Source organism: Melospiza melodia, chromosome 8, assembly GCF_035770615.1.
Source record: "Melospiza melodia melodia isolate bMelMel2 chromosome 8, bMelMel2.pri, whole genome shotgun sequence".
Lineage (NCBI taxonomy): Eukaryota > Metazoa > Chordata > Aves > Passeriformes > Passerellidae > Melospiza > Melospiza melodia.
In genome coordinates, this window is record NC_086201.1 from 27,844,636 (window position 1) to 27,860,765 (window position 16,130).

Below are 16,130 nucleotides of genomic sequence, written 5' to 3' on the forward strand. Positions count from 1 at the left end.
CTGCAGAGAAAGGACCAGCTTCAGCACCTGGCCTGAAGCTTCATCTAATATCAGTAAGAAAATTTGGTAATGCAAGGCAGCATAAAGTAAGGATTTAGAATCTGTTCAAACCTATTCACTTGGTTTTTTCAGACTGGGAAGAGAACATTCAGGAGTAGAAGTACTGAACATGTATGTAATCAGGATGGTGTTATCACAGTGGGAGTATGGTACTGAAAAACCTCAAAGAATGGAGGTTTAGTGCTCTCTTACATGATGTATGATGAGAGCTGGCCTAGGCTGTTTTTGTCTGCAAGGAAGCACAGGGCCTCCTGTTACCTGCTTCCAGAGAGGACAGCACAGGTACCTGGTTCTCAGAGGTAAACCTTGCTTTGAAGTTCTGTTTGCATTAGGTGAGATGGAGGTAACCAAAGTGCAGCGTGTACCAGGGAAGGAGTGGCAAGGAGCAACTTCAGCCTGCCAAACCTACTACAGACTCCAGAAGACAGGTGCACTGGGCACCACTGGCTGTAGCTGAGACTGCTGCACTGGGATTACAGTGCTCCTTATGCATTTCATCCCTGAAAACAAGGGCAGTGAGAAAGCAGTTGCTGGTCACTCTAGGGGCAGTGGGAAATCCCTGACTTACCTCTGCCACTCATTTGAATTCAAAGCACCACTCCTCAGTGGCTGCCAAGCTGTGCCGTTCTCTGGGAAGGCAGTGTGTCAGTTGGCCTCTGCCTGGGCAGAGCTGGCCGAGTTGATGCTCTGAAGGTACATTCCCACCAAGCTGAGTTAATAAGTTACAGCACTGAAAAACGCCAGGAGCTTGGCTAGGGCAGAGCTGGGGCTGTGATTCCAGGAGCCGTTTGCGTTAACGGCAGGGTTACAGCAGCTGCCAGGTGCCTGGTACTGATAAGGCTTTAGGCTGCACTTGATTGCAGCTTTTGAACATTCTGTGTCTGTCTGAGCAGGTGTGCTTGGCACAGGGTAAGATCACACCCAAGCTCAGATAAGAAATGAATGCCCCAAAGGAGGAGCAGGGCACTTTGTACAAGTGAAGTGTACAGACAAGTTTATAGCTGGGGTTGTTACAGTTTCCCTTTACGTCTGATGAACTTCATGCAGCATCAGCTCCCGAGGAATGCTGGTTTCTGGGCCGTGGAGTTTGGATGCTCTTCTTTCAAAGGCAGCAACCATCTGCTTTACAACTTCATCAAAAAATAGTGTAGCAAGTTTTGAGTGTAGAAGTGAACGAAATTCAAAAGAAATCTGTTTAAGAAAATAAAGATAATTATTTTTCCTATATATACTGTTGTAAAATGCTGTTACAAATAGACAACTCCTCTCATTCAGTTCTCTGAAGTAGTCATTTATATTTACCTAAAATGTCTTTTCTTTTATAAATGGTTCATTACAAAAGAGGTTTGGGAAAATGAAAAACTACTGACAAACAATAACTTATTTTGTGTACAGAATTCACTTGAGGGACAAAAGCTGTCTGAAGAAAGTCCTGCGTGGCAAGACAACAGACTAACAGGTAAGCTGGAGCATGCCCAAGAAACTTAAAAGCGACTTGAAAGAGTTACCTGTTAAATGCCAATATTTTAAATCAGTCTTTCCTTTTGGTGGCAGTAGTTCTGGTAGGTTCAAACAAGCAGTTCAATGACTAAAATTACAGATTTGTTTGTGTGTCACAGCTCCTACTCCTGACCTGACACCAGCAGTCAGTGAAATGGTTGGGAGTTGGTTAATTTTTGTTATTCCTGAAAAATCAGATTTAATGCCACAAGGAGCAAATACAGCTTCTCCCCAACTCCTTATGAGCAATGCATATAACTGCAAAGCAGTAGCACAGAAGTAATTAAACAGCTTGGCCCATAAGCCAAGTGTAGCTTCATTTACATTTGTTTGACCTCAAGCATCAATAAAATTAACGTGCCTCTTGCAAGTCTGAGAGCTGTCATTGAGGGCATGCAGAGTTCTGCACAGTGGGGCTGTGGAGTCTGGCATTGTGTTCAGCAATTATGTCAATCTTAAGGTATGCAATACATTAATGAAGTTTGCAGGTGGTAAAAAGGGTGGTGTGCTTCAGTCTATGAACCAAATCATTTCAGAGCTGAAACCAAAGTAAGAAAAGTTCCCTGCTGTATGTGGATGTCTCCTGGAATCAGGCTGGCAAAACAGGATTCAGCAGCTGGTGGGAAACAACATAGCTCAAAACTCAAATAATGTTTTCTAAAGCAAACAAGCATTCTTGAAGTTTTCTCTGGAATATCTGTGATTGCAGGGCCTGTTTTGAGGAGTTTGTTGTGAAATGTTTATCATCCCTGCCTGCACATGCCCAGAGGCAAGGAGCAGCAGGACAGGCACCGGCAGAGCTTCAGCTCAGCCAACTGCACTGCCTTCCTTTGCTGCATCCAAACAGGGTAAGCAGTAAGATGTGTTGATAGTGTTCCCCCCAGAAAATGAAAATGTCCATGTCCAGTTCCATTTTTATTCCATTTAACTGAAGTTCTTGACCCAAAATGTCAAAATGTGGCTTTGGTTTGTGGAGGTGTAGTGCGGTTTTCTCACAGAGCCTGTATGTAGAACGTAGGCTTTTAAATGGTTGTTTAATTAAAGTTTTTTAACTGATTTATGGCTTGGGTTAAAAGATAGCTTATATATGTTAGTAGAAAGAACTGACACTTATTTGCCTACAGAAATGCAAATAACATGAGCACATATCATGCAAACCATTAAAAATTGTGATTCTTTGAGCACCTGTAGATTAATTTTTACTGTTAAACTGCATGAAGTGCAATATAGTATGAAGCTGAAAGTTAATAACCCAAGGAGGTTAATGTGCTAGTTTAAAAATACTCCAAAAGCTTTTCCTATTCACTGAAGATAATTTTCAAAGCAGGGTATTCCAGCAGATGGCAGCAGAATTAGCCCAGCTCTGTGTACTTTAGCAGCCTGTTCCAACTCCCAGCTCAGTGCTTTGTTACACACTTTGTTAAAAAATGCAAGAAAAATGTGATGGCAGACAAACCAGAGAACATGGAAGAGCAGTAACTGGAATGGAAACAGCTTTTCTGGGAGTGAAATCAGGCTAAATCAGGTACTGGATTTAAAGAGCAATATTTTGGGCTGCAGTGATATCCCATCACAGATTAGAGACAGCAAAAATCTATTACACTTGTGTTAGAGAAGGAAGGAGTAAGGCTTAAAATATGTGAAAGAGTAAAACTGGAAGACAGGAAATTAAACTGACCACACTGCAGCCCAAACAGGACAGATGGCAGGACACTGACTTTCTGGTACCATTTAGGTTGCAGAGTGATTAAAGAATATAGCAAAGTATGTTTAGCATTTCTCCTGCACTGGACTGTCTAAAAACTTCAATGTGTTTAGTACTGTAGGGTGAGAGGTGCCTGTCCCAGACTGTTTCAGGACACAGGGACACCTCACAGAAGGCTGCTGTTTCTGAACAATACTGAAGTGGTTTCCAACAGTAAAGTTTGCAAAATATTTTTTGGACAGAACTGACTAAAGCTAACTTGTTTTCTGTCTTTAAAGAAGTAGTAGAGGCATTTTAAAAAGTGCTCTCAGTTGAAGATAAGTGTTTCTATGTTCTGCTCCTAGCATGTGGTACTTTAATTACCATACTTACTGAAAAATCCAATGTACATGTCCTTGGATACCCAGGGATACCAGGGCTCAAACGCCACACTGTTTCCAAGTGATTAAAGAGTTTCCCATCTGTGCATGATGCCTAAAATAAAGGTTTGAAAATCAAGCTACAATTAGGCTTTTACAAATGTGACAAACAGGTATTACTGAAGCTTGTGTTTACATTTTGTTAAATAGTGATGGTTGTGGCATAGTTAAACCTGTTCTTACAGCACAGCCAGCATGAAATCCAATATGCAAAGATGGCAATTATGGCAAAGTAACTGAGGTCCTGAGTCTCATAACACAGATCTGTGGCATGATGCATAGAACATCCCAATACATAAACTCAACTAGTTTGGAATTTGTAGAGAAAATTTCTGTAACTTTTTCTTGGGTCATTTTTGTACAAGTTCCCATTGTTAGCCCAAGGAGCTCTGCTCCAAGAGACTGCCCCCAGGGAATAGGTGTTGTTTGGCTTGGAGAGCTGTGCTGAGGTGACTCATCTCAGAATAATCACCAGCACAAAAACACCGACATTTCTCTTTCCAGGAATGAGATAATGCATGGCCTTGCTACTTCTATATCAGAAAGGGAAGGAGTAGAGGGAAGATTAGATACAATGAGCTGGGCCTGCTTTTCCCTACTGCTATCAAAAGAGCAGGAAAAATGGGAAAACTGCCACTGTGTTCCCCTTTCTCCCAGTCCTAAGTAGCAAACTCACTCCATGCTTTCCCCCTCGGCAAAAACTGCTGTTACCAATCTGATTTATCCATTGTTTAAGCCCTAAAAAGGGGAAAACCTTAAGCAGCAAACCCATTCCCATCTTGTGCCTGAGCAGCACACAAGGTTCCTTTGCCTGGAGTTACTTGAGAGGACAGTGAAATGGTCCAAGCACACAATCACTTCCCTAGAAATGTTCCTGCACTTCTGTGGACATCATGTAAACCTCTAGGAAAAGTAATTGCAGCAGAGAAAAGGCTAATGAGCCTCAGGGGAGGCAATCTGAAGAAATGGCTTTCTCACCACTTTTGTGAGTCTTTTTTCTGAGACAAGAATTCTTCTTTTGAGTGAATTAAGAGGGAAAAAGAGTTGGTAAGCCAATCTGATAGCTGTGTGAAAGAAAAAACCTGTGTTCTCGGGAAACTGTAGAAAAGGAAAGCTCTCAGATTTTCCATTATAGCTGCTCAACTTTTTTTAATAGAGAATTTTTCTTTTCTTTCCAGAATCAGTAAGGATACTGAATAAAGGCATTTTGCATATTCCTTTTTCCAATTTCCATATCCCCTGTACTTCAGAAACTCATTTTCTGTTAAGTGTCTCTTATTAGGAAGCCTAGAAAAGAATAGTGAAATAGAATTTTCAAACAATTATCTTGAACAGCAATCAAATGCTATAATTTCCACTAGTTATTCCAAACCAATCAGGATCTGCCAAGGAAGAGTAAGTTTTGCTGCAAGGAATCTGTTCTGAGCCATTCTTTACCAAAACAGATTTGAACATAGAAGACAAACAAATAGAAGATCCAGGCATCATTTAAAATACTTTACTTGACACTTTTCTACTTTTATTTAATTATTGCTCTTGAAAAGCTGAAAGGAAAAATAGAACTGCTTCTCTTGTGAAAAAATTAATTGTAAAAAATTGACTTTAAATCCACATTTCCTTCTTCTCATCACTATATTGAATAACCATCTCTTCAGCACATTGTACTGAAGCTTAGCTTTTTTTCGACTTTTCATATTAACTAGTTAAAACTGTGAGAAGAAAAGTAATGACAGATAAGTCATTATTATTCATGAAGGCATCAGAAGCTAGAGTTGTCTGACAACTTTTAACTGAGTACTTATTTTGCATTCAGAGATGCTTGGACAAAATAAATTTAAAAAAATAAAAAAAAACGAAGCAAAAATGTTAATATCTTCATTTAATGCCTGCCAGCTTTGCAAATAAAGAACACATTAAAGAGTGATTTCCTCTCCCCCCTCATGTGGCAGGTTGTTTCAAAACACATTCAAATTCTCCCCAGTTTATCTAAAGTCTTTAAAGAAAAGCAATACAAGTTTTGAGCCACACAAAGAACTTCCAGCATCGATTTTGTTTTAAGGCAAGACATTCCTGGAATACTCAAATTCCAACACACAAAAGTTAAGGAAAATTATGGTTAGGAGAAAAGAAAAATGCAATTACCTTAACTAAATGTGGTCTCACTAGGGTTACAATGGATGTGTATCTCTCTACTACAGGAGGGAATCCTATTTCCAGCTCTGCTTTGCAGTACCCAGAGCGCCTCGAGAGAATGTCGGACTTTTTACACCAAGGAACAAAGAGTTTGTAATTCTCCACAACAGCAACAACTTCATACATCTCCTGCATGGAATACCTGGGAATGGACACAAGAACATTACAGTTACAAGGTATTTAAACTTCACATTATATTCAAAATCAAGGATGGTTTATGTGGCATAGGCAGTTGAAAGGTGGACATAGTCACTACCACTGATTTTGGAAATTGAAAATGCAGCTTTGCTAATTAAGAGGAAAGCACAGTAATACACTGGTGATTGTTTTTTGCATAAAGAAGCAAAATACCACACCCCATCCAGCAGTAGCTTTAGTGAATAATGAACCTAGTGCCTGCTACTTCCTTCATTGAGCCCAAATAAAAAAGCTTAATTAAAAAAACAGATGCAATGGGAAAACCTTCCAGCATCACAGAATGGCTGATGTTGGAAGGGACCTCTGGACCTCATTTATCCAACACCCCTGCTCAGGCAGGATATTGAAATCAGATGAAACACTATTAGGGCAGCATTTTAGCTGATTCTGCTGTAACATGGCAAAGTATTACACAGCTATGGGTTTTAATTTTTCATTCTGACTCTGAAACAGATGGGATTAAGCATGTGCCTAACTTCCTTTAAAATGAAGCATATGTTCAACAGCACTTAGCAGTGAGCACTATTGGACAAAGGCCCTCTTTGAGTGCCTAGGCAAAATCTGTTGCAGCTCAAGAACTATGAAAAAAAGGATTGTTAAGTATAGTAATAATAAAAAAAAGCTAATAAACAGTTCATACTGTTGTGGACCAGAGACTGGGAAAATCCCAGTATCATTGCATAAACTGGGATTTTCCCACTAGCTCTAAGGCAAACAAGGTTTCAAAATCTTTGTCTGTGTGAAGTTTGTTCATCACAGAACTAATTACTTTTCTTCTTTTAAAGAAATAAGAAAATCTTGAGAAGTATAATATAATGTAAGTGCAAACTTTAGCATGTGTTTGGGAGAGAATGGAACAGGGTTTTCACACCTGTTGAGTTATTCATATTTTACTAGATGAAATTCTTAGTGTATTACTCCATTTCAAGGTTGGCTTTGTCTTGTCATGGAATGGAACAGTTATTTCTGCTCTTTCTTGCTATGGGCCAAGGGCTTTGGGTTCCTACATTTTTAATATTATCTTTCAGGCTGGTAAACCTAATCTCTACAAATTCTGAAAGTCAAAACTCCTTTCTATGCTCCAGAGTCTTACATGTGACTTCAGGGATACCCAGTCTTTTGAACTACTAGTGTTTTGGATTAATTACAGCAAACACAAAATCAATAAGCATTTAAAGCATCTTTCCACAGTCTTGTACCAACCCTATAATTCTTCTTTCAGAATATTCTTTTCTTTTATTTATTAGTGGTGCAGCAACATTGAAGAAGTTTCTTGAAAAAGTGTGGCTCATCACAGGGGAAGTTCTGGTCATCAGAATGCCACAAGAAGCCAAGTGCCTGAGAGAGGGAAAATGCTTTTAGATGTGTTTCATATCAGCAAAATAAACAACAATGCATTCAGGTAAGACAAACCATCTCTTGTATAACATTATAGAAAATGTCAGCCAGATGGAAAAACAAAGGCTTGTAACAATATAAACTGTCAAACACACAAGGGCCACCCTTTTTTTTCTCCCTAAGAGGAGCTAAAAATAGCCGCCAGTGATGGCAGCAGTAAGTGGCAGAGTGCAGCACAAAGGGCCCCATTAACCACTGGCAGCTTGAGTTCATGCCCAGGTCTCACATGCACTCAGCCTGCAGAAGAGGCTTTCTAAACAGCAAAAACCAGGCACAGTTTGCAATGCTTTACCCTTTTGGAATACACTAATTAGAGAAGGGTTCACTTGGAAACAGAAAGCTGAACTCTGCTATAATCCCTCTGCTGCCACCCTTCTCTTAAAAGGACAATTTCATTTGAAAGTCTTTCAGAAGGTGCTTTGTTTACCCACCTTTCAACATTTTCTTCAGAAAATATCACTAGAACCTTGAATGCAGTGTTTTCATAAGTAAAACTCAACAAATTACCTTTAAAAGTACTGGTAACTCCAAGATTGCACCTCGGTGCTCTCTGTGAACATCTACACGAAAATCTAACAAATATTCACTGTGTGTAACAGTTCTGCTAAATCACTGATTTTCCTCAGATCAGGTCAGTCAAGATGCAAAATGCTGCCTGAGGAGCTCTGAATTTTGGCACCAGGAAAGTAAAAATGCCACTATTTGCCCAGAATGACTCTACAAACATAAGCTAACAAGCAACTCAGGTCTTTTACTGATCTTCCTCTAACTATACAATCAGGACTATACTTCTGATTCACGTGGTTAAAAATGGAGCCAACCTCTTTTACTCAGAACTAGGCTTCTTTGGGTTTGGTTGGTTGCTTTGTTGGTTTTTTAGACACAATGAACAGGTAGATGCCCTTTTTCTTTTTTTTTTTTTTTTTTTTTTTTTACCAAGCACCAAATTAATCAGCAAATTAGTTACCGATTTTGAATGAAATGTAATTAAAATTAGCAATATGTTCTTTAAAATCAGCATAATTAAGAATTCTTATGAAATACAGTAGTTTACCCATGACTGAGCACATCAGCTTACATGGTCACTGTATTAGGAGTCAGGTAAATAACAAACTGGTAGAGTTTAGAGGAAAATAATCATTATTAGCAACTGGTTAGAAACTATCTACAAACTTTTTAAAAACCAGCTCTGCAGCTGGGATATGAAGCATGATGCCTGAAAACACACTGTAATCACTGCAGTTGAAAAGAAACTAAAATGGGACAGAAGTATTGCATCAAAATTAAGAGAGAATAGGTCCACTTTAAAGGCCTTTAGACTCTGCAAATGTTGGTAACAGTATCTCAAGGGATGTGGACAAAGTCTGTTTTTTTCCAGACAGACCATACAAGACTGTTAAGGAAAAGCTTTGGCAGGAATGCTGGAAGAGTGCCAGTAACATTGTAGCTGCCTCAACCAGATTCACAGAAGGTGTTCAAATGTGTGGAGCAGACCTCATTCTGCACAGCTGATTTACATTCCATTATCTGGGATATGTACAGGACACAGTCCAAACCAGTCACCAGGGTTTGTCTCCTGGTTTGGTTTTCACTGTAATGCCGTGCCAGTCTATTGTTTCATGCAGTTTTATCTGAACGGGGCTGAAAAACAATCCCTCCAAATAATCTCTCAGCTGCTGAAAGACTGTGTCCTTGCCACTTGAGGAAGGCAAGGTTGAGAGGCTGTAATGCTAACAAAGTATGGTGAGACTCCGTCCCTCTCCCAGTTTTATCTGAAGAACAGATGCTGTGAGAATGTGCTGGGCTGGCTCCCAGGTCAGGGAAGCAGATCTCTAAGAAATCCCTTGATTACCATGGACTGTCACGTGTTTTTGTGAACCTGACCTGGGCCAGTGAAGAAAAGCCAAGCCCATTCTAGAATTCAGACACACCTGCCATCTCTGTATTTATCTCCTGCCAGTGACAGAAGCATCTCCACCCACTCCTGCCACTTGCTGCTTCCTCCCTGAGCACCTGAGGAGTGACCACGGCATCTCCCAACTCCCATGGCCTGAAAAGGAAGCATTTCTGGAGTATGACATGCACATGCAAGTGATCCATATTCTGTGATTCTTTTAAATTTTATTTTTTTAGTACCTACACAATTTTCTAAGCCTGAAGATTAACTTTTTTGAAAAAATGGCTCTCTTAACTCCTCAGTGCAAACATTTAAATTAGTGCCAGAAGCATGCCAGGGTAAATGTGTTTACAGTACCCCAGCTGATACTTTCATCAGGTTAGCAATATCTGACTTTATGGTCTGCAAGGCACGAGTTGATCCCATTCAAATTCTTTGCCAACAGCTGCTTGTATCCCAAAAAATGAGTGTACCAGCAAGTGTGCTCACTAGCATCTCAGTCTGAATAAGCACACGAGACTAATTTCCCACCTGAGCCCTTGAAGCCTGCTAGTGAGCACAGTGAGGTCCTGCCGAGCTGGCAGCAGGTACAGAGTGCATTCTGGGGACAACTGCGGCACTGAGGCGTCCCCAGCTCCAGTAGCACAGCGCGGGGTTTGATCCAGCTTGTGCTTGCTTAAAGCCAGCTGCCAAGATCCCTGCAGCTTCCACTAGAAACATTTTTAAACTGAATTTGCAAGCAGTTCCTTAATGGGTTTCCTTATACCAAACACCATCCCAGCAATTGATTTTGCCCTGGAGACTCTAATAAATTACTCTTTAAAACAGCAATTTTGTTGGCCAGGACTGAACGAATTTAATATTGCAGACACAATACTGAGATTATACCACAAAGAATATACACTAAAAAATGTGGTCCAGTGTTACATTTTACCACTGCACAGTTAACAGTTCTGTCAAATGGCTGCATGAAATTTGACATCATGACCCAATCTCTGTTTCACTTTTTGACAGTTTTTATGAGGATGACAGAGTTCGATAAAGAAGCACAGCAGCACTGCCACGGTGAGACTCCATCCCTCTCCCGATCCCTTCACAGCAGCACTGCCGTAACTGTGCTAACAGGTGAACCTTTTACACTAAGATTTTCAAATCGCACTCTCTCATCTGCTTGCTTTTTTTTCTTTCAGATGAAAGGTTAACTCTTCACCAAAGCATATTGTTTTTCTCAAGCTGTTGCAGCCAGCCTTACACACGCTCAGGTGAGAAGGAACTTGTTGCATTATCTGAAGCGGAAAACATCCGGGCGCTCCCTCAGCTTTGGACGGGTCGCTCCCAACTCTGCCACTGTCTCGGCAAGCCGGAGGCGAGTTTCTAACCGGGCACGCGGCCCCTCTCAGTCACGCCCGCGGTATCCGCGCCTCGCCCCCGTACCTGGCGGCGGCCGCCGTGGCCATCGCCGTGCCGAGCGCCGCGCCGCTCCGCGCCATCCCGCCCGCGCTGCTGCGGCCGCTGTGCCCCGCCACGCGCGGGGCTGCCCGCCCTGCCTGCGGGGGCGCGGTCACGGGACAGCGCGCGCGGCCGCGGCGCCCCGCCTGATTGGCCCGGCGGCGCGCGAGCCCCGCGCGCGGCCATAATTGGGCTGGAACGCGGGGGGCGCCCCCGGCGAGCGGCGGGAGCGGCCTCGGCCCCGTGTCCGTCCGCGTGTCCGTCCGCGTGTCCCGCCCCGTGCCCCATCCCCCGCAGAGCGCCTGACCCGGGCCGGTCCGCGGGAGGAGTCGCTGGTGCTCGTCCCGCCTCTGCTCGGTGCGTGCTCAGGGTTACAGTCAGCAGCAGCTTCACAGCAGGGCCACAGACCTGTCGGTAATCACAGAGCACCGTCTGACCACAACTTGGGCCAAAGAAATCAATTAATTAATCGACTAATTAACGCTTTCTCGTAATTCACCTTTCAAATAACCTCTCTCAAGGAAAGCGTGTGTTAAAATTACTCTGTGATTGGAGACCTGCTGTTTAAACACAACTCATCACACTTTTCATATTGTGTGTAATACGTGTTTACATAAATTGTTAAAAGGTAAGACTGCAAAATCTATTTCCATAAAAATAGTTTGGGTTGGTTTTTTTTTTTTTTAATTTTTTTTTTATTTTTTATTTTTTTTATTTAGAACCAGGTATAGTCTTGACTGGGAATCTTGAATTAAGATTGGTATTTTCACATCCTGAACTTGACTTGTGTCTGGGCTGCTTGCACTAGAAAACCAGCCTGGATATATTGCCAGCAATGTCCCTCCAGCTACGGGAGGAACCCGTTCCCTCCTATTTACAATGTAAATGAAGCAACGCTAGTTAAAGCTGTTGGACGCTGAATGCATTAAGAAGTGAGAAGATTTCTGGGCAAAAATCACAGTTCAATTATATAAAACTACAACAACATCCTCTTCAGAAAATTGATCCTTTTAATTATCCCAGCCTCCTTGCCATTAGCAAAACCACTCATCATTAAATAAGCACACCACCAATTTGGATGACAGACTCAATGGAGCAGCTTTTACTTTACCACCCCAGGGTATGGAGTTTTTCAGATAAGCTGTCCTGCAGCCTGTCTCATTAACTTGATGAGTAACAGAAATCGGTAAAATCCCATGACCTCCAGTGCAGGTGAAGAACAAACTGCAAAGCTGTATATATTCTATGTATGAGCTGTAGCAGCCAGAGAGCTGGGACTAGACAGCTGCGAGCTGTGGCAGCCTGAGAGCTGGAACAGAAGATAGGACAGCTGAGAGCTGGCAGCCTGAGAGCTGGAACAGAAGAAAAGACAGCTGCGAGCTGTGGCAGCCTGGGAGCTGGGACAGATATACATATTGTAATTGTAAAGTAAGTAAAAGTAAAGGGGGAAATGTAGGGGGCTGAGTGAATGTGTATCTGGGGGCCTGAGTTAACTTATGTATTGTATGTATGGCAGTTGAAGATCTCTCTATTGTATTAGTGACCCCGCCCTGGTTCTAGTTATTGTAAATGGGCTGCAGCTGTGATGTCCTTGATTGGGCAGCAGCTGTAGCCCATGGAAAGAGCTGAGATAAAAGGGGGCGGGGTGGTCGGGGAGAGGAGCCTGGGAGAGGAGCCCTGACCGAGAAGCAGCAACACCACTGCTGGGAAGATCTGCCATGGGAAAACCATCGAGAGAAGGTACGAGGCTCAGGAAATATAATTGTACAACAATATGAATACAACACAAAGCCAGAAATACAAACACAGCCCCAGTCCTGTGCTGTCCTCCCCTCCTCTAGCCCTTGTCACCGACCTCATCTGTGTGTTGTGCAACTCCCACGAGTGCTGCTGGTATTGGCTGGGTTCTGTGTCTGTCGTTCCAGCTTGCTCACTGCATCAGGAATTACCTCTTACAAAGACTGATGTCGTTCAGTGTTAGAATATTTGAAGAGCATTGAGAAGTTCAAGGTGATGGATTCCAAAGGCACTTAAAAGGGTTTTGCCTTTTTTGTTCTCTCTTGGTAGGCTCAGGATTAAAGTCCTTAAACCTTGCTTGATACCTGGTGCTGGAAGAGAGAGCTGCATTTACTAACTCTGACAGGAAGAGTGGCCCAAATTAATCCTTAACACCAGAGGGATGCAAGACATTTCTGATGCATCAGAAAGAGATGTACTGTAGGATCACACAGGCTGGGTTTTTTTCTAAATGTTATTTTTTTATAACACTACCATCATTAGAAGGTTAGATTTAAATTCTGATTATGAAGTTTACACTATTAAAAACAATAATTTTAATGACACGTTTCAGTGGGCAAAGAGTCAATGTTTGACAAGGAGAGCATATCCCTGTGGAAAAAAGGGCTATTTTTTATTCAGCTCTGTTCCTACAGATGAGTGAAAAGAGCAGCTGGTTTACCATGTTCCTTAGGCAGCCAGAGATATGCTGAGGAAAACAAAAGTATTGCCATTGTGTTCCTGCTTATACATGAGTTTTGAATAATACTTGCCTTTGAAAGATCTCAAAATACCTCGCAATTGTACACGTAGGCTGGGAAAAATTATCTACATAGGTGATTAATCAGGATAAAAAAATCACATAATTTTTTTTTATATTTCATATAGCACCAGTGGACTTGGTGTTAGTAATAATTGAAGTATTTGGCTGTAAAGGATTAGACTTGTTTGATCTTCATAAGGTTTTGGTGGACTAAAAAATCCAGAAGATGTTTAAATCTCAGTGCATATTTGCTCACAGATTTGAAATCCAGCTGCTCTGTTCTCACTCTGTCCCACTTCCAAAGCAGTGCTGTGCGTATGTATTGAAGTGCTCAGGGAGAACATGATCTGCACCAAGCCATGCCGAGCCCGGGCAGGCTGGGGATATTTCTGTGTGGGGAGGGGCAGGTGTCTGCAGCAGCCCTTGGCCAGCACCCTGCCCCTGCCAGCCCTGGGCCTGTGCCCGGCTCCTCTTGGCAGAAAATCTACCAAAACACCCTCAGAGTCCCTCAGGGGAGCCCACAGGACTGTGGGAGCACAGATGACTGTCCCATCCCATCTTTGATTTCTCTTCCTCAGCCCATCCTTGCTGGCAGTGACACAAATGGTTTGTGTTCAGGTTATGCACATCCTGCAGAACACCCTCACGTGAAATCCTCCAAAAAGTTTATCTTCCTGTGTGTTTTTTAACTCACTGGCTTGCCAGTGACAAAAAGGATCCTTTCTACATTTATTTCTTCTTGACATCAGAAACAAAAATGGGACTGGAAGAGATTTTATTTTGTGCTATTTTTTTCTTTTGCTCATATTGTTTGAGAAGTTTCCACAGAGTTGAAACAGCTGCTGTGGTTAAATATTTCCTCTCTCTGTTTTAAGAACTTGTGCCCTTACCTTTAATAGACACATGGATGTCGGTGATCTGTCCCTGGCACCTGGAGCTGAGCACAGGCCTGGGCAGAAGGAAGCACTAGGAGTTTGGCCCAGGTTTGTAGCTTTTTGCATAATGTCAGCTCGTTGTACAGCTCTTTACTTGGTGGGTGGGGGGAAAAATGGATACAAATAAAGAGTTACTTTTGGAAGAAGCAGCACGAGGATGTAGTCAAAAGCCTGCCTTCTTTGAGGGGACCAGTGCCAGAATCTTCTGCTGGCACAATAGCTGGGGTCAGTCAAGGACAGGCAGAGTCTGGATACTTCTTTCAGCAGCAGTGCCAGCTAGTGACAGCTTAAGCTGCCCTTGAAATTGGACCTGAATCTTACATAAAGCAGGAGCTGGAAGGTCTGTTACTTAGGTAAAAGATCTGCAAAGCTTGTGGGCTCTTAAATCCAATCTGCTTCAAATCCATCCAGGAATTTCTGTGAACTCTGTGGTCACTTGTATGTGTGGGAAAGGGATGGGAACTCAGTAGGGCTGGTAAAGCACCAAGTAACAGCCCTGTCTGGATCCTGTGGAAGCTGTGGGATGGAGTTCATGTTCAGGAGGCACAAGTACACATTCAGGCATTTGACAGCCAAAAAGAACCCAGGGCAGCATACAGAATTTGGTGGAAAAGCAGGGAAGAGACACAAACAAAAGGCAGTTCTCTCATTGTTTCATCACAGCACAAATTCTGTTAGCACTCACAACACGAGTCCCTTTAATGTGTGAAATGGCACATTCCAGAATGATTAGCTTAAAGTGTTCCTTGGGACATCATCCCTCACTCGGGTCTGCTTAATAACAGCAGGAATGAAATATTGTAACTGTTCTGCTTAGGAGAAGTGAGGCTGAATAAACAGGAGAAAGTTACTGCAAATTGATCTTCATGGTGAGCATGTGACATTCCCTTAAAATAGTCACATGCATTCAATTCTTGCAGTGGGGAATTAGTTTGCCTCAACCTTACTGTCACATGTCCTGGGCAGCTTGGTAAATATCTCCTTTTGTGGCCTATGAGTATGTGCAAGTGCATCTTCCCAGAAATGCAAATGTGAGTTTAATAACACTGAGAATAAAGGACAGAGGACTTTCTGCACCTTCAAGTGACAGTTCCTCTGAACATTTGAGTACATTTCGTTAGTAAATTATTAAAAGCAGAACTGTTCAGCAAACTCCTGCAAACCAATCAACACAAAGCAAAGACTGACAGATCTTTAGATCAGTTGGTCAATCAAATAGGCATGTTAACACAAAAACATGAGCTTCACATTGTTTTCTTTAAGATAACCCTCAAAAAGCCATGATGTGAACTACCAGCTTACATAAGGGGAGTGGTTAGTGAAGAGTCAAGATGAGTTTTGCCATCATGCATTTATCACCCTATTCAGAAAGAGTTTATGCATTTTACCTGATGGAAAGTTCTCAAGTCGACTTCACTTGTTGCAAAGGCTTCTGAGGAGATTAGGGACTTAGCAGGTGTATAATGAAACATGATAATAAATAAACTATAGGAATTTACACGTTACGCTGTGTTATGAAATACCATTGATGTGCTGAATCATTAAGCAGTTGTGGACTTTGTACCTAGGTTGCATAACCAGCCTCGGAGTTTTACAAAGTTGAGACAATAAAAAACTAGCTTGTTCACAGCACTTGACTGTAAGGGGGAGTTCCCAGGGCTTTGCATGTGGACAGAATCAATCCTAGTCAGTTATCAGGTATACAATAGACAGTGACGCTGAAATCTGTGTATATCACATCAATGGAACAGGGGGAAAAGTTATTAATTCCCAAATGAAACGTGGAAGTGGTGTGAGGGCAGTTATTGCAGAACAGCTAAACAATTTGTTTACATCC

The 16,130-nt window shown here is 42.1% G+C and overlaps 1 protein-coding gene across 2 annotated transcripts; it reads right to left on the bottom strand.

Moving 5' to 3' along the window:
• Positions 1-1,037: 1,037 nt before the first annotated feature.
• COQ10B (coenzyme Q10B) lies at positions 1,038-10,860 on the bottom strand. Of its 2 annotated transcripts, none has more exons than XM_063162448.1 (5): positions 10,805-10,860; positions 7,279-7,413; positions 5,827-6,019; positions 3,638-3,739; positions 1,038-1,251 (listed from the first exon to the last, which is right to left on the bottom strand). In XM_063162448.1, the coding sequence occupies exons 1-5, from the start codon at positions 10,858-10,860 to the stop codon at positions 1,084-1,086; spliced, it is 654 nt and encodes a 217-aa protein (XP_063018518.1). In that variant the 3' UTR covers positions 1,038-1,083. The 2 variants fall into 2 exon arrangements, with proteins under 2 accessions (XP_063018518.1, XP_063018517.1); XM_063162447.1 differs by lacking the exon at positions 10,805-10,860 and adding an exon at positions 9,405-9,535.
• Between the last annotated feature and the right edge of the window lie 5,270 nt (positions 10,861-16,130).